The sequence below is a fragment of the Acomys minous genome, assembly GCF_964271855.1.
Source record: "Acomys minous genome assembly, chromosome: 11".
NCBI lineage: Eukaryota > Metazoa > Chordata > Mammalia > Rodentia > Muridae > Acomys > Acomys minous.
Window position 1 is genome coordinate 98,456,620 of NC_140492.1, and position 22,009 is coordinate 98,478,628.

A 22,009-nucleotide genomic window follows, 5' to 3' on the forward strand; every position below is an offset into this window, starting at 1 on the left:
TGCATTTTTTTTTTGGTAGCACATACCATGTTTTCTGTGTTCCAGTTGCCTTGGGTTATTTTGTTTTGCTTTTTATGAGACAGGGCTTTATGTAGCCCAGGCTGGCCTTAAACTCACTGTGTGGTTAAGGATGTCTTTGAATTCCTGATCCTCTTGACTGTACCTCCTAAGTGCTGGGATTACAGGGCTGTTTTTCAACATGCAAAGTTATAGTTAAGGGTGAAATTGTTTGTTTGTTTTATTTAGTGGTGTGTGTGTGTGTGTGTGTGTGTGTGTGTGTGTGTAAGTCAGAGGACAGCGTTGTGGAATCAGTTCTCTCCTACCTTGCATGGATCCTGGGGGTGGGTCTCATCAGGTTTGCCCTTTGACCCAGTCAACTACTTGGCTAGCTCAAAGTTATTTCAAAAAAACCCAAACTACACATGAATATCAAAAGCTAGCCCGGACAGACTTTGTCACACTGGGTCATCGTTGGGGGTGACAAAGCAATGACAAGGACCAGGAACAGCTGTTATGGAGGTGGCTAGATTCATAATAGTCACACCAAATCACTCCTTCTGAGACGCTTACACCCAGCTGCTGCAATATTAGGTCAGTCTAGGGCTTTTCTTCTCTCTGTGACAAGCAGTTTGACAGTGGTAGTTTAAGGGAGGGAGGCTTATTTGGGTCACAGATTCACAGGAGGAAGATGTGGTAGGAGAGGGCCAGTCTGTGTGCATGGGAGCTTTGTATCTGTGACTTCTCACATGGGGACAAGCTCCATGCCTGTCAATGTGTGCTAGTTAGTCCCCATGGCCTCCCAGAAGAGTGTCTCTAGGTGGAGACCAAGTGTTCAAATACACGAGCGCACAGGGGGACATTGCACAGTCAACCGGTAATAATTAGGTATGTATTTTACAAATTGCTCTGTGTGTTGCTCTCTGTGCACATGTGCATGTGTGTACATGTGTGTGCATGTGTGCAAATGTGTGTGCACTTGTGCTCATGCTTGCAGAAGCCTCAGTGTCCTTCCTCAAGCGCTATCCATGGTTTCTACTTAAGCAGAGGTCTCTCCTCAGTACGGGCCTCACCAAGTGGCTCTGCTGGCTGACGAGCGAGCTCTAGAGATGTGTCCTCCTCCCCAGCACTGCATTACAAGTGTGTGTCAGCTTTTTGCCTTCCCCACACAGGCTCTGGAAATTGAACTCTGATCCTAATGCTGTGTAGCAAGTACTGTAAGTGATCTAGCTCTCGCCCCTTGGCAGTCAGGCTCTACTGCTCTGTCCATTGGTAGAAAGAAAAGTTTAGTTGGATACGTCAGATCCTTGATGCCCCCCTGGGGTCCTTTGGAATCTCCATGCACCTCACAGAGAGAGCAGGCCTCTCAGTCTCCCATAGGTAACTATACTTGGAGTTTTCTAATTGTTTTAATCCTGTAGCCTTTAGTTTTCCCATTCATTACTACTTTTGTCAAGGAAGACTGGCTTTCTGTTTATACTGGGGATAAGGTATTTCTTTCAAAATAACATCATTTAAAGGGAAAAATAAGTGTGCGAATCTGATGGAAATACTAAAGAACGTAGCAACTTAAATGTGTCGCTGTGGTTCTCAACCTTCCTAATCCTGTGACCCCCTTAATATAGTTCTTCATGTTGTGGGGACCCCAACCATAAGCTTATTTTCATTGATACTACATCACTTTATTTTTGCTACTGTAATAAGTCTTAATGCAAGAATATCTGATATGGGACCCCAAAGGGGTCATGACCCACAGGATGAGAACCACTGCTGTAGAAAAATATGAAATTGAGAGGAGAATGACAAAGGTTTGGGATGTTTTGGCCCAATGTCAGCTGTGTCACCACTGTAGAGACTCACGGTGACTTCATACGTGTTGCATTGGAGTTTCTGTGACTCTTGTAGGAGACGCTGAGCACCACAGCCATCAAGACTGGAAGCATGTCCGTGGCAAATGTCTGAACATTGACCTTAAGTGGAAGAGCTAACGTCTGTACACAAATTCAAGTTAGACTGGCCACAAAATGCATTTGCGAACCAAACGTTTGAAGCAAACTTTTGATTTTTCAGAGCTTTGAATATTTTTAAGTTAATTCTAAGGGATCATCTGTAGCCCAGCTTTGTGACTCAATCATGTCCTTTTCTAAGCCCTAATCAAATTCAGAAAACAAATTAGACTAAGTTTCCATACTCAAGCCATTTTGCAGGGTATTTTGTGACATGGATACAGTCTCCCTATAGACCCCTGACGTGGCACGTAGGACACAGGTTTGTAGTGGAAAAAGTATATTCTACTATGTGCTGGAAAAATGACAGCAGTTTCTGGTCCTGCTCATTGCTGGAGTAAGTGCTCAGCGTTCTGAACACAATGTTCTTGGTCATTAAGAACAAGGCTCTTGGGAGAGATGCTTCTTAAAGAGCCCTCGCTTGTTCAGAGGATCGGAGTTCAGTTCCTAGCGCCCTCATCTGGAGGCTCACTACCACCTGTTGCTCCAGCCCCAGGGGATCTGATGCCTTCCTCATGCCTCCCTGGCCTCCACAGGTACTTATATATGAGTATGCTCACACACACACACACACACACACACACACACACCCCAAAACCAGAGCAATACCTTCATCAAGGCCCCACAACTTAGGATGAGATCTCACCACTTGATTCTGTACCTTTAAGTAAAGTAAAATCTATGCTGCTTGTTTCAAGTATCTGGCCAGCTCTTAGGTTAATCCGGAGACGAACGGCTTCTATGTGTGATGGCAGAAGTGCCAGGTGTTTCACGTCTGTGAACGCAAAACACTGTAGAACTGCCTGGCTTGATTGATCGCACGCCACAAGGCCATGTTGTATTATCTGTGATTGCTTTCGAACCTTCTCTAGAATAACAAATGAGCAAGTGTTTTCTGACTCGTCATGACACTGAAGGTGTTTTGTCACATCCTTGATTTATAATTATGGGAGCTTCTTCTGTGTAGTTAGAATCAATCTGTATGGTGATGAATCATAAAAATCAGACATGTAAAAGGCCTGGGGGCTTTGTGTGTATCACATTGCTAGCGAGTTATTAAATAAATTAGTAAAATAACCTATTATGGATAGAAGAAAACACTTTTCATCTATTTTATGTTTTCTTAAGAAGCTTCATTTTTAGTGTTCTGTGGGGGAAAGTAGGTCCAGATTTGTAATTTGAAGCCAGGGCCACGTCTTTATATCTATCTTTTATGTCCTCCATAACTTTCTATGGAAAAATAGGATGTTTAACTATTACACATCAATCCTGTAGTCCTGAGTCATGATTCACAGTCTTTACCCTGTGATAGGGCTGAGTCAGGCAGTGGGACACATGCCAATTTCATGGTGTTGGGGGCAATACTGTCCCTTGTTTTGTTTTAAAGACAATATTAATATTATATATTAGAACTTGCTCTGTAGACCAGGCTTGTCTCAAACTCCCAGAGATCCGCCTGCATCTGCCTCCCTGCTGGGGCTGAAGGCATGCGTGCCACCACACCCAGCTGTGTTCTTTCTCTTTTGTAGCCATTGGAGAAAACTTGCTTAGGTAACACTGTCTGTGGACATACCATGAATCTACCCCACTCAAGTCAGTTACAGACACAATACTGTGGCTAATATCACTATGCTTGTACTTCATATTGCTCATGATTAAAGGTCATAGTAATGGTAGCAAACATTAATAACAGTAACATATCATATTAACAGGAACACTTACTGTCAACTGCTATATGAATGTGGACTCATTTCATTCAGCACACACACAAAAAAGAGTGCTGTTCGTCTGCTTTTACAGATGGGGAGACTCCACGATGGTGTCTGGAGATTGAATAAACAAACCAGGCACAGGAAGCCAGGCTCTGGCTCACGTTGGTTTTTTTTTTTTATTGCCGTCAACCCTGTGCGCTCTGCAATTACAGTAGCGTCTCACTCTCCAGGGTCCAACTCTGAGCAACGTTTACTGTTAGGAGCAAAGCTGAGACCCTGGAAGCAAGGAAAGCCATTTCTGAGATTCAGAAAGAAGGAAAGAGGCCCCTGAGAGGCGAGGGTGTGTGGGTGTTCCTGAGCCACCACTGCGGGGCCTCGCGCTGTCTTTGGATCATTTGTAACTCAGCCAGTCTGAGCCCATCACGTACTTGAGAAGCGTGGTACTAAAGACTGCTTTCATGTCATTAGTAAAGGAAAGAGAGTTAGTTGGATTTAATGTGTGAGGATTTGTCTCTCATGAAAGGGGGAATCTGTGCTTGCAGCGGACTAATATTTATCTGTCTGGAACTATTTAAGTTTTAGATAACTGAGAAGATTGAGGTACAGAAGTGTACTTGCACAGCCAATGTTAAGGCATGAAGACAGTTACAAAATGCATTTTTTTTTAAATGGGTTTTTGTTTGTTTGGCTAAGAAGATAAAACTTGGGTGTAAGATGAGTTGCTCATACTCCATAATTTCTCAGTCCTGCTCGTTTCTTCTAGATCACTCCTTCGAAGACCTCAAAAACTCCAAGCACGCTGCAACGTCCCTTGCTGCAGGCCAGCTCTCTGACGTGCTGAATGGGGGTGATGAAATCTATGCTAACTGCATGGTGATCGATCAGGTATGGCCAGCTGAGGTGGGCTGGGGCATTTGAACCACATCCCAAAATGAAAGAGAGGCACTCAAAGGGAGGGGTCTTGAGTGTAGCCAGGAGGAACGAGGAAGCTCCTTGGGGAAGCCAGACAGGAAATGGCAACAAACTACCAGTATCATTCAAATAGCTTTTCAATAAACTCCCTCTCTGTCTCTCTCTGTTTCTCTCTGTGTGTGTGGATGAGGCAATATACGTATTTAAATCTAGTGGGCAGTAATGGACATGCAGATACTGGTCCCAGCCCAGCTGCTGTGGGTCACATAAACCATCTTTAATCTGTATAACGTGCCAGCTGATGTGTGTTGAGATAGAACTTTGCTGCGCCCACAGAGCAGTGTCGTGTCACGAGGAGGCTGAGCCACTTAGAATTTCTCCATTCTTTCCCCAGTGGAGACCTGTGGGCTCAGGTAGAGCGGAGCTTAGGTGCATTGGCGCCACGTGGCTTTGCTTCTGTTCTTCAACCCAGGCATCTTGAAGTTTCTTTGTATTTATGAAAGTTAAATATTATAAATGTGAAAATTTTTTTTTCACATCCTAGTTTGGCAGAATCTTAAAGGATTTTCTTGGGTAATTTTGATAACATGAAATTCCTGAATTTATTTGCTACCTTGAAAGATAGTCCCCATCTTAGGCATGCCGGAGACACACATGCACATGTGTACATGCACACATCCACTAATGGGGCATTAAGGTATTTTATGATTTTTTTTCCTGTCTAGTCAGTCTCTGTTTCAGCCTGTTTTAGTGTCATTGAACGGTGTTACAATAGATGCATGCTATAAACGGCAGAGGCCGGGGAGGGGGGAATTCAAAGTGATGGAGAAACCAATACTTTAGCATCGATGCTAACTATATACAACTGGTGTGGCTATCTGGACATAAGCCATCTGAACGCGAGCTGTGGCTACAGACACTGAGGTTGGAGTATGGAGTAAGCCCTCAGTGTTAGGGATGGTTGGGCTGTGTGTGTTAGCCACACTCAGACACAAATGGATATTTACATGTAAGGCTTACTATATTTGTGGTAATATATAGATTTATTTTCTAGCCCCTTTGAGGGAGAGTTGACAAAATAATATGCACTGAAGTATGCAAGGCGATGTGTTGAGAGATGCACGCTCATTGTGAAAGCTGGAAGGATGCTTCTGTGGACATAAGAGTAGAGATAGTTCTTGAGGAGAATGACTGTGTTTCCCTTGGATATAGACCCAGAGGTGGGTGGGCTTTCTGGAGTGTGCAGTTGTTGTGTTTAGGGTTTTGAGGAATCGCTCTGCTCGTTTCACTGATGGCCGAGCTAATTTACATCCTCTGTCAGCAGTGTGCCAGAGCTCCCTTCTCTGCCTCTCACTTACTCTCTTTTGCTGCCTTTTGGTGACAGCTTTAACATGATTCTTCACTGTGGTTTTGATTTGCATTTCCGGGATGACTGGTGTTAGCATCCTGATGTTAGTGGACATCTTTTCATGACAATTAGGAAATCTTCTTTAGAAAAATGTCTGTTTAGTCCCTTACCTCATTTAAAAATTGGTTGTTAGTGTGTGTGTGTGTGTGTGTGTGTGTGTGTGTGTGTGTGTGTGTGTAAGCCACAGTGCAAAATGGAGGTCAGAGGACACTACCTCTTCCAACCTCTGATCTCAAGGGTATCTTTGTATTTCTCTGGGCCTTTTAAAAATTCTTTCATCAGTGTTTTATAGTTTTCAGCATGTAGATATTTGTAGAGGTCATGGTCAGGCGTTACAGAGATTTTTAAATTTTATTATATTTTCTCCATAATTTCAGTGGACTTTTTGAGTCTTTATCCTGTCACATTCTAAGCCTCACTGGACAGATCATTAATTTCACTTCCATCCACCCCAACTACTGTGAATGTTTCAACCTTATATGGGGAAAGTGTCTTTACAATGTTCAAAAAAAATGCACTAAAATTGGAAAAAAAAATCTCAATGGTGAAGCTCGGAATAATTTTTGTTTATGCATACCTTAGGTGAGAGAAATGTTGCTTTAATAATACAGAACACACAAGAAAAAGAATGCAGATAGTCCAATTCAGTAAACATAGTAAAAGATTGCTGACTTTGTGCCGTTAAGGTAAGCTTGGCTAGGCTGGCTGGACAGCAAGCTGTAGGCATCCTTTGCCTCTTTTGTCCCATGGTTGGGATGGTTGGGGTCACAGACACACCACCATGCTCGGCTTTTGCATGCTCTGGTGATTAGAATTCAGGTCATTGGCACATTACGAATCGAGGTATTCTCCTGGCCCTCCCTGCTACTCTGAGAGTTACATTTGCTACAAAAGATAAATGTGCTGGAGATTTTTTTTTTTAAACTCTGGGAGTTTTGTTGATTTTAATTAAAGCACCCTTTTTCCTGCTTTTGTTTGACAAAATGTTCTCATCCAATGTCCAGGTTGGCGATTTGGACATCAGCTATATAAATATAGAAGGACTCTCCGCCCATACCAGCCCCGAATCCGTGAGGTGCACCCTGGGGCCTCAGGCTTGCAGGCACCTCCCGCCTTGTGACATCAGTCCCTGTGGGCACCCACCTGGTGAGGACAGCGAGGGGTCGGTGAACACCGCGACTCCGCAGCCTTGCATGTCACCAGTCAGCTCTCGCACTTCCAGCTTGAACCTTCCGTTTGGTCTCCATGAATTTGAGAAGGAGCAGGGTCTCCTCAAGAAAAGAAGGTGAGGTGCTTGGCCTGGAGGAAAACGGAAGGAAATTGGAGAAAGGGGAGGCAGAGGCAGGTGGAGCGCTGTGAGTTCGAGGCCAGCCTGGTCTATAGAGTGAGTCCAGGACAGTCAGGGCTACACAGAGACACTCTGCTAAAAACAAAACAAACAAACAAACAAACAAACAAACAAAAAACAATAAGTAAATAAATAAATAAAAATTGTCTCCATCATTTATCTCTCTATATCAAAATGTTGCCTTCTGTTTATTTCCTATATATATTGATTCAAAAGTAAGACAGTTAAAAAGACCAATGAAAATGCAACAGAGGAAAGGCACAATGCTGAGTATTAGTAGATGATGTAGAAGTTGGAAAGTCTGACATTACCGTGTTTGGTGACATGAGTACAATGGCAATTGAGAGTCATGAGCATCGTGTAACAACTTCTAAAAGTTATTTGATGTTGTGACAGGTGTTTACCAGCAGACCAGTATATTAGTGTTTGTAACAGTAGGAAATATCTCAATTGGGGATGATATATGTAGTTTTACATAGTTTTTAAAAAATCGTATAAATGGAACACTATACGTCAAGAAAATTATTTAAGCACAAGTGTGCATATATAATATGCATCTCAGAAGCATGAAGTTGAAAAAAATGTAAGCTGCAGATTTGTTTTTTACAGAGTGCAAAATAAGACAATTTATTGTGTATGTGTGTAAGCTATAAAAAGGAAGAAGAGATCAAGGAGGAGAAAAATCACTAAATTCAAAATCTAGAACTACTGAGAGAGAGAGAGAGAGAGAGAGAGAGAGAGAGAGAGAGAGAGAGAGAGAGGGAGGGGAGGATGGAGTGGGCTGGATGGATGTTCCATGGATTGGTGGACATTTTTTTCAAGCTGGGTGGGCTCCCAAGGGCTTTATATTTTATGGCGTACGTGAAATGACATCTAGAAAACGCTGTTGTGTGCCACGATGACGTATACTAGTGTGTGTTCACGCTATCTGTGTCCATCTGTGTGTCCGTCTTCTTTAGGAAATGAGCCGGTTTCCTGTTTCCTTAAGGGTTAATATATTTTTCTCATGTTCTACACCTGTGACTCTGTGTTCATTTTCACATGTGAAGTTATGAATCAAAGTGAACATGCACATAGACATGGACATGCACATGTCTATGTAAATGTTAATCTATAAATGAACATGCATGTAGATTAATGACATGTGGACATGTGCTTGCATATGTAAATGTTTATAAATGAATATGTATGTAATGGCCACCATCCACGTGACTATATGGATCTACAGACTGCTTTTTTTTTTAAGTGCCAAGAATTGACATCAAAAGTTATTTTGACCATAAGTCCTAAAATCTTGACTCTATTTTTGTATTTTATCTTGCAGTTTTTATAGATGCTAGGAAGTGGTTATTTTCTATTGCAATGAGGTTCTTTGGGACTTCTGTGTGTTGAGGATAAGAATCCACCAGTCTAGGCCAGATTCCATATAGTTCTGCAAAAGCAGAATAAACTGTGTGCTATGGTTTAATACATCCCAGCAGAACCTTTTGCATCCGCCAAGTGTCCCTCAGATCTCAAGAAGTGGGATGATTAAGAGACACTTGAGTGATAAGTATAAGGGAGAAAAGCATCAATGGTTATTCTATCCTCTTTATAAAAATATTCCCAGAAATTCAAATTTATGTTTTTATAGTCCTGTTTTGGGAAGTTGAAACATTTTCTTGCTACAAATAAAGTTTTTACTTTTTAGAATATCCAAAAAAAAACCAAAACCAACCAACCAAACAAAAAAACCTAAAAAAACTAAACTAGCACTTAGCGGCCAAAAGTAGGAAGATTGCAAGTTCAAGGTCAGCCTGGGCTACACAGCAACATTAAAATGTCTACCTGCCTACCTACCTGCCCACATACATACATCCTGTTACCAGGAGGAGGAAAGAGAAGCTGTTCTGCTGAAAACACCCTCTGTCAGGCCGCTACCATAGGCTAGCCCTCTCCTGTACAATCGCTTCACCTTGAGAAATGCAGGGATGGTGGCGGGGTTGAAGGGAGGCTGGGGGCTGTGGGCACTCCTTTTCATCCTTGAGCTGACTACAGCTCCCTCCTGTCAGTGGATGTTACCATGGGAGTGATAGCCCGGCAGACAATAAACCAGTAGTGAAGTTTATTAAGTGAACAATAGCATGTGACGGACTGGGAACTGCTTAATGAAAGGGAAATTTGGGGGGCACTCAGTCACAACTATGAATGATATCGGGGCCAGGCTAACTAAGACGAACCCCACGTTTCCTGAGGGTTAGAGCGACACACACGAATCCAGATGCTGCAGCTCTCTGTCTGCCCCATATCTAAGTGGTGCAGGGAAGATTTTCTCCAGCTTTTCACGACCACAGAAGTTCCCAGAATCCATTCTGAGTCCCACCTCTGTGCACAAAGGATGTGCAGGGTTGGAGAATGGATGAGCAGGAAGCAGAAGAAAAGAAAAGAAAAGAAAAGAAAAGAAAAGGAAAGAAAAGAAAAGAAAAGAAAAAAACCACAGCCACATAATGATTTTGGGAAGTGTGAGTTTACCATCGCATACAAACCAGTCTGAAGTCCTACTAGGAAGGAAACGAGTGTCTTTGGGGAACAGTGTCTTAGCCACAGCCCACTTACTTTCCCTAGGGAGACAATAACAAATTGTGATTAAAATTTACCCCGTGACAAAAAAAAAACCCTGCAGTTAAGCTGTTCGTTTTCACAGTTCTTTCTCAGCTTTAGCCAAGATATTATACATTAATATCTTTTGGATCCTTTCAGACTGGGAAGCCAGCGTATCCATGGTAGCAGAAAAATCAAAACGCTGTAGATGTCCCATCAGCCAGAATGTCAGCCGATGTCTTAGCTTCAGCTGTGTACACGGGTGCTTTTCAGTCAGTCACTCTGCTTTCCACCATGGAAGTTGAGCAAAGGCAAAGTCATCTCCCGTGGCAGCTGGAGCTGAGAGGACGTGAAAGGTGTCAGCCATTTCTAGTAACTCTGCCTTTCATGGTACACCATTTGAGTGACTGCTGTCACAGAGACATTGCCCGTGTGGCTGGAAATCTTTTGACAGTTTTGAATTTATTTATTTGTGAGTCTTTTCTGTCTATGACTGAGTGCCATGAAAATTAACTTTCTTAAAAATAAAAAAGACCCCTGCCAATTTAGTATATACAAGACATAGTGACTATATTATTTAATGTCCGTAACTCTTTTGAGAAGTGAAAGAGAAAAAAAAAAGCCATAAAACACTTACTGTAAAACATTCGGTAACAAAAACTTAAATGATAGGAAACGACTATTTGTTTCATTTATCAAAGAAAAGACGCACTCTAATTTGAATTAAATGGAGAAGATTTGTGACTGTAATGCTGAGAACAATGTAATGTTGGACCCTCCAGGGTGTATTCCTATGATGGAGAAATTTGTACTGTAACTGGTACGCTGTGCACCTACAGTAGGATACTGCTGCAGGCTGCCAGTTAGTTATTTCACCTGTGCAGAGCACAAGCCGAGAGCACACGCAGCAAGCTCTAATGGACCTACTCTTCAACTCTTAGATTTGTAGTGTGTCAGGAAACCACCCAGAACCTTGAAATAGCTATCATTTACTATAACTCCAAACCAATAACATTTATCAGGAATATTTTTTCCACCAAGCTTCATTTTTCATTAAAAAAAATAATCTGAGATATTTGGGTGTTGAAATAAGTTAATTAGAAACATGCCTCCAGTTCTTTTTTTCTGCTCAGTGCTAAGGAAAAGATCCTCAATGAGTTCTTGGGAGAGGAACTACCTTGGAAAACTCTCCATGGTGCCCACCATGGCCTGGCGCTACTAACAGGTTCCCAAATGCCTCCCTATGCCCGGGGAATAACTCAGGGTTAGAAACTGGCCTGAGATTTGTATTATAAGCATGGAGTAAGAACTCTGTCTGAGAGTCACATAATTTATGAAATTAACATTCCACTATTAAGTAACCCATGTTTTAAAAAAAACTACAATGGGTAATTAAAAATTTTATCTTTTCTTGTTTATAGTTCCAACAAGATGGTTTTCTAGTGTTGTATTGGATGAAAGCCTCCTCATTTTCCAACTCTGAAACAGCCAAGGAAAATACACTTCAAAATACACCCTGTGTTAACACACCCATGACCACCCATGGCCAAACATAGCCGCCCATGGCCACCCATAGCCTTGATACTTAATGGAGTGCTTTAAAATGTAGATGTTGTAAGGAACTGAACTTCAAACATGGACGGCACTTTCTGTCCTTTGACGTTGTTGGTACAAAAATTAAGTAGGAAGAAAACACTTGCAGTCAGGCAGAGTCTTTGCAGCCTGCTGAGACAGAGCCCTGAACAGTAAACCTCAAAGAATCCCTGTCCCATGGAACATGCTTGAGGCTTCACAAGCATCTCATTTCTGACCCTTCTCTTGTCCCTGTGTTCTCCTCACACCTCTGCACTCCTGGCTTTCTAGCTTAGAGAACGCCAGCTACATCTTCCCCCGTGTCATCTCCCAGAGGGTGCTGGGCCAGCGTCCCTGTACCTCTGGATCACTGGCGTGTTTAGAATGTGAAGAATTGCTATGTTGGGCTGGAAATGTTGGCTTTTCCAAAACCAAAATAGGTTATCCCTATCAAACCCTGCTTTTGTAATGTCATTGAAGTGACTTTCGCTAGGTAGGGCTATCCATTTGGGGATACATGAAAGTCTGTTTAAAGGGCTGATGGGATTGATGAGATGGCTCAGCAGGTCGAGAGGTACTCGCCACCAAGAGTGACAAGCTAAATTTGGTCCCCAGCTTCCATTCGGTAGTAGGAGAGAGATAACTCTTGCACACTGTCCTCTGTCTTCCACATGTGTGTCGGAGGCACATGCAGGCACCCACCCACCCACTTGTGTACACACAAAGAAGAGAGAGAAAAATGTTTGCTTAAGAAGACATTTGGAGGGGAAAAGGTATCAATCAGTAAGACATTTCATGACCACTCATTGGGTCTTACACCAATGAGAGGGTCTGATCGCAGAGGAACGAAAACCAATGTCTGTGTGACTTCTCACTGAACGATTTGTTTCAGTTCTAGCCTGGATGCTCTGGGTGCGGACAGTGAAGGGGAAGAGCGTTCTGAGGCCCGCCCCTGCTACGCTGTGGGCTCTCAGAGTTCCCCAAGAACTGGGCCTCCCAGCGGGGATGAACTGGACTCTTTTGAGACCAACGCTGAACCAGATTGTAGTATCTCCAGGACCGAATCACTTTCTCTGTCAAATAATCTGCATCCAAAGGTAAACTCTTCAGAATTTGTTCTGCTTATAGCAAATGCACAGGATCTGTTCCCAGTGCGCCCACCTCTACCTACAGGGCAGATTCCGTCTTATTCCTGCTAAAGAAGACACCTATATATGTGGTGTGGGGACTCATGTGTTATCTGCTTTTTAATCTCCATGACTCCTTTTTAATTTTTACAACTCTTCTAGCAGTTGGTTGTTGTTATTGACTCACAAGGAGTACATGCCATATTCATACTTGGGACATGTTTCTATTTCATGTACTATTCCTGCTGTCTTTCCTGAGGCAGGGGGAGGAAGACTGGTGGTACTGGGTTTAAGTGGCCAAGCTTGTTTTGCACATATAATGTTTAGCTTGGTCCAGGTGAGGAATTTGATGATGTCAGTAAGTCAGGTGACATTCACTGGGTGTTCTTGGTGTCATGAGCTAATCTCCAATGTCACTCACTTCATCATCTTGAAGTTTGAGTCTTCTTCATATTTTCACAAACTTCACTTATTTGTGTTTTTTTAAATCAATACTTTAATTCAGTTTCTCAAAGCAAACCCTTCTGTTTGAACATATGCTTCTTCCATTTGAGTTCTGTTATCACCCACTGATTTTCTTATCAAATTGCATTCACTACTTTTTTAGTTTGCTCTGTAATATATATAAATGGTTTGATTATATGCAAAATATGAAAGTTTTCATGGCCCACTCCAGACATAAATACCACTTTTATTTTATGTTTTGGAAGATTAGAGTTTTGTCTAGGTGGCCCCAGGTATGTCATATGTCATTATTCATATTAAAGTCTTCTGGCCCATTCTGAATCCTTTCCCTCTGCAACCTGGGGATCCATCCTTATCTTTTGAATACTAATCAAGAAAAAAAAAAAGGATATGATTGTGAATGTAGATACTAGCTAGTTTCGAGTTTCAAATAGAAGGTGAAAACCTTATCATTCTTCAGAATGAAATACAGCTCTTTGGAAACGGTTTCACATTTATTTTTATTCACTTTCTGTCCTATTAAGTGCAGCTTGCCTCCATCCGTAATTACCCAAAAACTTCACCGAAAGGTTTTGGACCGTTTCCACAGTTCCATTGTCGTGAACAATGGTTACTGTGCATGACTTAGGTGAAGAGGGTGGCATCTGGCGGGCCCTTTGTGGTCTATTCCCCGCTCGGGTTAGAGCACAACTCAACGTCCCGTCACTTGGCCTCTCAGTCAAAGCAGCTGAGCCAAGGCCCCTTTGAAGCCAAGGTCAGGCTTCTGTGTTCCATTTTACCCTGAGCTGTTTAACCAAGGGCTGCCAAGGAGCTGTGTGTTTTCACTCAGGAAGACCAGGCAAGACCAGCTCTCACACACTGCAGCTTGTCATGGCTTAATTTTAGTAAAGAATTCTGCATCACTTTCTATTACCCTCACTGCAAAATAGTATCTCAAAAATACATGGGCAGGATCAATGCCAAAGCCACTGTGGGATAGGAGTTAGATACTACACATGGTTTTCATGAAATTTTTTTTATTGAATATTCATCTAAAATTTCCAGAATATGTTTTAATTATCTTGTCATGTTGCATTTTTATGTATGTTGAAATACATTAATAGAAATAACACGCAATTGGGGAAAAGGAACAAAAATGGTGGGACATTTAAAAGGAATGATGGTGAAGTCATATAAATCACCCTGGGATGTACTGACAGGAAGTCTATTAAGCAATGTGCCCAGATGAACAGGATTAATGGCAGCTAATGCTGCAAGCAAACACTTGAAAGCTTCAAGCCTCTCACAATTGAAAGTAGGCCTCTCTTCACCTTCTAGAGCTGCTTGCAGGTAGAGATTGTGGTTTGTGTAGAATTTTGTTTGGATGCAGAAGTACACACTAAGAAAAAAAAGTAATAATCCATGTGAAAAACAAATTAAAGCCACAGGTGAATATCCAGAGAAAAAGTTATGTGACTTAATCTTCTCATTTGTAACCAAGCTGCTGACATGGCGCAAGGGTATTCTTTTGCACGTATAAGAACTAGTCCACAAAGCTTCAGTTTGTCGAAGCATTAAATAAAAAAGGGAACACTAAAGCTTTGAGAGGCAAACAGAACAAACAACTAAGATCCTGTAAAAAAACAAACAAACGAGCCAGGCGGTGGCACACGCCTTTAATCCCAGCACTTGGGAAGCAGAGCCCGGCGGATTGCTGTGAGTTCGAGGCCAGCCTGGTCTACAAAGCGAGTCCAGGACAGCCAAGGCTACACAGAGAAACCCTGTCTCAAAAAACAAAACTAAACAAAACCCAAAACAAACAAACACATTGTGGAGCAGGTCTCTTAACCCAGCTACTTAGGAGACCTAGACAGACTATCCCAAGCTTGTTGCCACCCTGAGCAAGTTAGTAAGACTGTGTCTCAAAACTAGCTGTAGAGCATGGGCTGGAGGCGTGTAGCTCAGTGGCAGAGTCTCTGAGCATCATGCATGAGGCCCTGGGTTCAATCCCCAGGACGAATAAATAACTGCACAGACGAAACGTGCAGGTTGGTGTTTTCCTTGGTGAGAGCCACTCTGTAATGTCATGGTCTTTCCCAGGAGTCCTTGCTTTCTGGAATCCGATCACGCTCGTATTCCTGCTCATCACCCAAAATCTCTTCAGGAAAATCCCGGCTGGTGCGTGACTTCACAGTGTGCAGTTCCGGTGAAGGTAAGCCTTGTCTGCTATCCGCCTGTAAATGCCTTCAATCCCAGTCCAGTTGGTCTAAGTATGAAAAACGCACAGGATCTGTGTAGGTGAGGGTCAGTCCCTCGTCCACAAATAGTCTTCCTAAGCGTAGTAAAAAAAATCCCTCTTTCCTGGGACATCGATCAAGTTACAGATTCAGTTTAACTTGTATAAAATGATACATAAGTGCCCACCTCTCTGTTTCTTGATTTATTTACTAAAATGTCGCTCTCAGGGATGATACAGACAACAATAGATTCCAGGTACATTACTGTGAAGGCCACAGAGGATTTATGAGTGTAAATTCCGAGAATTACTTTTGTCCGCTGTGTACAGTGCTGAGAGGCAGCTCCTCAGGGACAGACTCAGTATGGCAGCATGGAGTTGCTAACTCCCTTATTTAGCCCAGGACTTGGGAGAGTTGAAATACCAGTGCAGTCACAATACCAGTAACTTCATGGCAGCATCGGGAGGAAGAGCGGCCATGTAAGGAGGCAGAGGCACAACTTTTATACAGTAAACTTTTATTACAATATAGCTGCAAGGAAGGATTCACAGCGGAGGAGCGTGTTTAATTTTCAAAAGTGAGTTCAGCCGTAAAATAGAAAGCTTACGAGGAACGCAGAGTTCTGGGGTTTTCTCTCACCCACTGCCCTCAATTTAAGCTTGGCTTTGAGATTTAATTACTTCACACTTCCTGCGAAGAGATTATTACGTAGTAGTCTTATTTAAAGGCTGACTTGGGAGTGTGCGTGTCTGTGTGAAATGCATAACATTTTAATAATAATAATAAAAAAAACCCCTTCCAATACACTAGACCATACCTTTGTTTTCTTTTCTCCTTGAGCCATCCAAAAGCAAGCTGCAGGTCTCAGGGCGCCCGGCTTCCCAGCGTGCAGTATTTAAGATAGGGTGTCTTCGCACTCCCCCATTTCTCTTCTCCTTTTTTCTCTTTCTTACATTGTTCTAGTTTTATTGCCATTTGCTGATGTTGACATCACATAGGACACGTGGTAACTACTCCAGCAAGATCTTCTGCATGCATAAGACAGACGAGGTACAGGAGCCTCACGGCGGGTGCTGTGTCCTGTCTGTCTCCTTCCTTCTCGGATGCCTTATTAGCAGAGAAGGAAGACTGGTCACTAGTGTTTCTCAGAGTTCTCAGGGAGAATGAAATTGGGAACAACCTCCATAAGAAGCTAGACATTTGCTCTCCTTCTCCACCCCCCTGCGTCACTTCCTGCTTCTCCACTTCCCTGTGTCACTTCCTGGGTCTTGGGTCTCCAAGTCTCCTGCCAACCTTGGGTTCAGGTCTCTTTAATGGTGCCTGACACCTTTTCATTAACAGTCCTCACTGGTGACTCAGTTGCTTTCACACTATGGCTGTTTGGAAGACACACTTGTATCTCCCATCCAGTGTGCAGTATCAGCGGCTCGCCATTACAGCTGCAGTTTCTCCGACCTGGAGGTTTGAAATTAGTGACCTGATGACAGATAGGAAATTGACTGTTAAGGCGAAAGCACCCTACCTTATACATTTTAAATAAAAACTTAAATCTCTGCACTTGAATTAGAAGGAATAAAAAGATGACACCAATTCCTCTGTTGCCCATTTAGTCTATAAAGAAAGGATTGTCTGTAAGCAGTGTATTTAAAGACAGGGCTTTTTGAATGAAATTTTGAAGTTTCCAGAAGCTAAAAATTAGAGCCAGGTGAATTAGCTTGATACAATACAATATAATACAATGAACACACACACACACACACATGCACACCTCCATGCACACACATGTGCACATGCGCACACACACAGAGGAGAGGATTCCAATGTAGGTGTTTTGATTGCATGCATGTATCTGTATCATGTGCATGTCTTGTGCCCAGGGAGCCCAGAAGAGAGTGTCAGCTCCCTTGGAATTATAGATGGTTGAAAGCCACCATGTGTGTGTGTTGGAAATTGAACCCAGGTCCTCTGAAAGAGCAGCCAGTGCTCTTAACCACTGAGTCATTTCTCCATTTCAATTCTTTCTAAGAATTTATATTTATATATAATTTATTTTACATGTATAGCTACTTGCCTGGTGTATGTGTGTGTGCTACATGTGCGTGGGTACCCAGACAGTTGGGGAGGCATCCATTATGTGTGTTAGGAACTAGATTTTGGTCCTCTGCTAAAGCATCAAGTGCACTAACCTCTGAGCCACTTTCCAGCCATCTTTTCTAGTTCTTATTTGACATATTCTGTCTTCCTTGTCAATTCTGAAGCATTACTTGCTATTATTTCTCATGCTTTCTTTCTTTTTTTTTTAAATTTTGAGACAAGTGTTTAATGGCAGTACCTGTAATATTTAACATTTGGCTTGTATACCTAAAATAAAGTCCAGCTCTATAGTTTCCTTTAGCATTTTGTTGGTTTCTGTAGAAAGCATTGCTGTCAACATTGACATCGTATCTACAGCGTCATTGTGAAGACCAAATGCAGTCTCCATTCGGAATCTGTGGAGTGACGTCCTACTTTTGAATGTTGCTATAAATTGATGGGTGGGATCCCATTAGATTGTGACCAGTTATAATAATGGACCTTATTAGCTGATGGCTGGACTCTTGTATTTTCTTGGAACTTCATCCTATTTATTTATAAGAACTATGACGTAATTCAAGAAACATTTCACAATGACTATAAAAGCCTTTGGTTTTTCTCAAAGTAGATTTTTTTAAAATTACACACAGGCGTTGAAAGGGTTTTTACTTACACTCTGTATGTAGCTGGCTCATCCCTACATTCCTAGTCTAATGGCTTTCCTCCACTTTGCATTGTGCTGGTAAAGGATTACCCTGCTTTGTGTGAGGTGTGCTCCTCAGTGACCCTTCCCACCCTCCATCTCTCCTAGTGTGTAAGTCTGTGTCCCCCTTCATCTCCATAGTGATAGCACCATGCTTGCAAGAACTACCCTTCTGCCCCACAAGGCCAATGGGAAGGGTGGTTCCTCTTTCTCATCAACCACAGAATGTACCTCTGATTGGACCACTTGAAGACTTTACTGTGCAAAGCTAGACTATTTCCTGTGCTGGCTTTCAAGACTTCCTTAGGGCTTTGCTGAAAAGCAGCAGGATTTTTTTTTATTCCCTGTGTTGGTGATGAGTCTTGTAAATAATGGATGAAGCTTCAGTGAGAAGTATCCAAAACTAACCAGTTTTCTGTACTGTTTGCAAACTATCTGCTTCCCTTTGTGGATGCTAACACAGACCCTTGAAGTCGCCCAGTTGTCCTTCTTCCTTTCTAAAGCAGAGAGAGTGACAAAGCCTTACATGCAGAAGACCAGTTTTCTCATCTGTTGCCAGGCGATAATGTATAAAAATGACAAGTATTGTGAATGTAATGCGTGTCAGACTAACAGGTGACTACAGTTTGTCTTGGGTTTCTTTCTGTGTGTTTGTCTTACAGAACAGAGATCGTATAGTTTCCCGGAGCCACCAGGAGAAAAAAGGTATGTTGAGGATTCCCTTTTCTGCAGGGTTCATTGATCTGTCTTTGGAAATGTCTATTACATCACTTTCCCCATGTCTTCAATAGTCAGTGGCAAGTTTCTGTGTAGTAAGCTGCCCAAGACCCCTTGTTCTCACTCTGGAGTATAGTCAGCCAGATGTCTGTTTTTCATCCTCAGGGATACAGGCTGCAGGGTTGGGGAAGGAGGTTCTGTTTCACGTTATTTTCCGATTTGAACATCTCAAGGCGCTGTGAGAACCACCAGCTTCAGAGGTGCCAGGTTTTCTCTTGCTCTACCACAAGAAGGCTCTCTCCAGCACCAGTTACCCAGGAGGTTGCTGTAGAAAGCCCATCAAGATGCCTGCCGTTGACCTCATGGCTTTCTGCTTAGCAGGCCTAGGTTTGATGCAGGAGCTGCCTTCACCACTGCTGGGTTTCTACTTACTGTGTAGATCTGAGGCTTGAAGCCCAAGCTGCTGTGTATCCTAGAATGTAAAGCTGGTGCCATCGCCAAGCTTGGCAAGAGACCAGGCTGCAAATGGGATGGATGAGCTCTGTTGGCCTTGGATACATCAGACATCCACGGACATAGCCTCAGGCTTTTTGCAGAGCAAGGGCAGAAATGGCATAAGTGGTTGGCTTTAAAGACTCTGAGAAACAGTGAAGTAGCCTTAACTTTGGTGATATGCATCCTAGCACTTGGGAACGTTTTAGTATCTAGATCAAGATGGACACTTTGTTTTCAGTCTCACAATAAAAGTATCAGTAAGAAAAAAAAAGCCCCCTTTGGCTCATTTGCATTGTTTAGACAGGAATAGAAAATCCCAGCTATACAAACAAAGGAAGACTAAGCATGTCCTTGGAGGATGGGGTGATGATGAGGATGGCATTATGACGAAGATGATGGTGACAGCCGAGGCAGTAGTAACTGACAGTTAATGGGTGCTCACGTGCGCCTCGTGCTGTTCTGAGCAGTTTATTTTTAAGGACTCTACTCCAGACACTATAATGTGACCATCATCTTGGTTGTCAATTCGCTGTCATCAGTGAATCTTGTCTAACAACGGTAGTCATCGTGGACTGATTGTTAAGATTCTTTTTTTTTTTTTTAAAGTAAAAACATTTTCTATTAGGAAGTTGTAAGATGAGAGGAGCCAGTGTAGCACTTTGGTCGAGTCACAGCTCATACAGTAATGTCGCCTCCATGAGTGCCTTTCTTATTCCTTGTCTCTTCTGTGTCTTCTCTCTTGGTCCCAACCCTTTCCCTTTTGCACATAAAGGAGCCAGTAGGATTCAGCAGAGTAGGTCTTTCTTGCCCTTGACCCTGTCCCTTGTGCCGTGTTGGAGGTGCCATACCTGATGCTTTGCCATCGTGTAGGTGATTAATTACTCAAGGAGCTGTCTTCTTTGGCGTTCTCTTCTTTAAACCAATCAGCTTCTGAGAAGGGGCATATCTAAGGTAAAAGGGGACTTAGCCCAGACAGCAGATAAGCCATCTTCCTAGTTCTCTGACAATTGTATAGTGCAGATAATCATTATACCAACTACTGCCCATTTAAAATTAATAACACCTAATTAAATTAATTATCTTAAAAACATCTAAGCACCTAAGTGTTAAGAGAAGTATTAATGTGTTGCTCCTCAATTTGTAGAGTGGAAATTTACTTTAATACTTTGGATCCAATTCACTGAAGAGAATAGGTTCTCTATAAAATTGATACAGTTAAGATTTGAAGATCTTCATTCTTAACACATGTGAAATATTTGTTACTTTTTGAAGACGGTATCAAGGGAGTTTCTGAAGGGTAGGGTTTATAAGACTTTATGGTGACAAATACCATTGGTTATCAGCCTCGTACCAGAAATTGAGTATTTTTTGTTTTGGGATGTTGAAAAGAAAATTTTCAGACTTTTTATAAATTTAAAAGTAATTTGAACTCAGTTAATTCTTGTCCGAAGCAGCCATGTGCTAGAGGAATACTGCATGGCTGGATTTGCCTAAAGCACAGACTGAAACAGTCTCCTGCATTGCATCGAGGCAGCACACCACCTATTCTCACAATCCAGCAGGGGCCGTGCCTGTGCTAGCTACTGCTCTACCAGGCTGGGTATGCATCTAACTACTTAGTAATATATGCTGTAAGTGTCCCCTACTCTGAGCCTAAGGATTAAATGTCATAGTTTTATAGCATTCTGAAGAATGTGATTATAGTGCAGTCAACTTACAGATTTATAATAAACACCTATTAGTTTCTTGATAAAATCTTCTGTGATGTGGAGTATAGAAGAAGATTTGAGTGACTAGGAATTAATTTTATTTTGTTTGAGATAGTTCAGTCTGTTCCTTCTAGGAATGGCTACACAGACTAGGGGGAAGGTAAAGTGATGTGTGCAGTTACTTCCAATTTGCAGCCTGTGTAGCCTCCTGTACAACCTAGAGTTCAAGATGCAAACCATCGGGCTGAGTGGGAGAGGCTGAACCTGCGGATGCATAATCGGTTTCCCAACTGGGACCAACCAGGGAAATGCAATGCCTGCCTACTGAAAGCCACCGCTGTGCTCCCAGGATAAATGCAACCTTCTTCCACTCTGTCAGTTGTCTGGCTTCTCTGTGTCTCAGGGAATTTTTGTTGGCATGCTGAACAGGTGGATGAGTGCTCTCAGGTTATAAAAGTGCATTTTATAAAAGAAGATTATAAAAGTACGTTTCCCAAGTAGTTCCGTATAACTTTCAGGAAGATAGAAACATTGAAACAAGTGTGTGACGGCTGCGCATTCTATTAGATTCTACAGTTGTTAGCGTTGTTATACAGGTGCTTCAACAAATCTAGTCAACTGTTCATCCTCCATACAATGCATTTTTTAATTAAGAAGTTGCCTTTTCTTCTTCTTCTTCTTTTTAAAACCATTTAAACCTGAAGCAGGATCGAGCCACACCTGTACAGATGTGTGCTCACGCGGTCTTTATCCCACTTTAGTCACTATAAATCCAGGTCACAGGCTCCTCTCTTTGTAGAATTCAGGAAGAAGAATGGGACGAATACATCATTCCTGCCAAATCGGAGTCCGAAAAGTACAAAGTGAGCCGAACGTTCAGCTTCCTCATGAACAGGATGACCAGCCCTCGGAACAAATCTAAGGTAATTCGGCGTCTGCGTAGGCGGCTCCGGTCCCCAGCAGTCATTG

General features: G+C 42.4%; 1 protein-coding gene across 3 annotated transcripts in view; it reads left to right on the plus strand.

The window, feature by feature from the left end:
* ARHGEF28 (Rho guanine nucleotide exchange factor 28) overlaps nt 1-22,009 on the plus strand; it is a 283,146-nt gene that overhangs the window by 182,699 nt on the left and 78,438 nt on the right. For all 3 annotated transcript variants that reach the window (XM_084801808.1, XM_084801809.1, XM_084801810.1), the window contains 6 exons: nt 4,479-4,600; nt 7,040-7,320; nt 12,428-12,632; nt 15,207-15,318; nt 18,782-18,824; nt 21,840-21,963. In XM_084801808.1, coding sequence (XP_084657934.1) covers nt 4,479-4,600; nt 7,040-7,320; nt 12,428-12,632; nt 15,207-15,318; nt 18,782-18,824; nt 21,840-21,963 — 887 coding nt within the window. The remainder of the gene's footprint in view (nt 1-4,478; nt 4,601-7,039; nt 7,321-12,427; nt 12,633-15,206; nt 15,319-18,781; nt 18,825-21,839; nt 21,964-22,009) is intronic.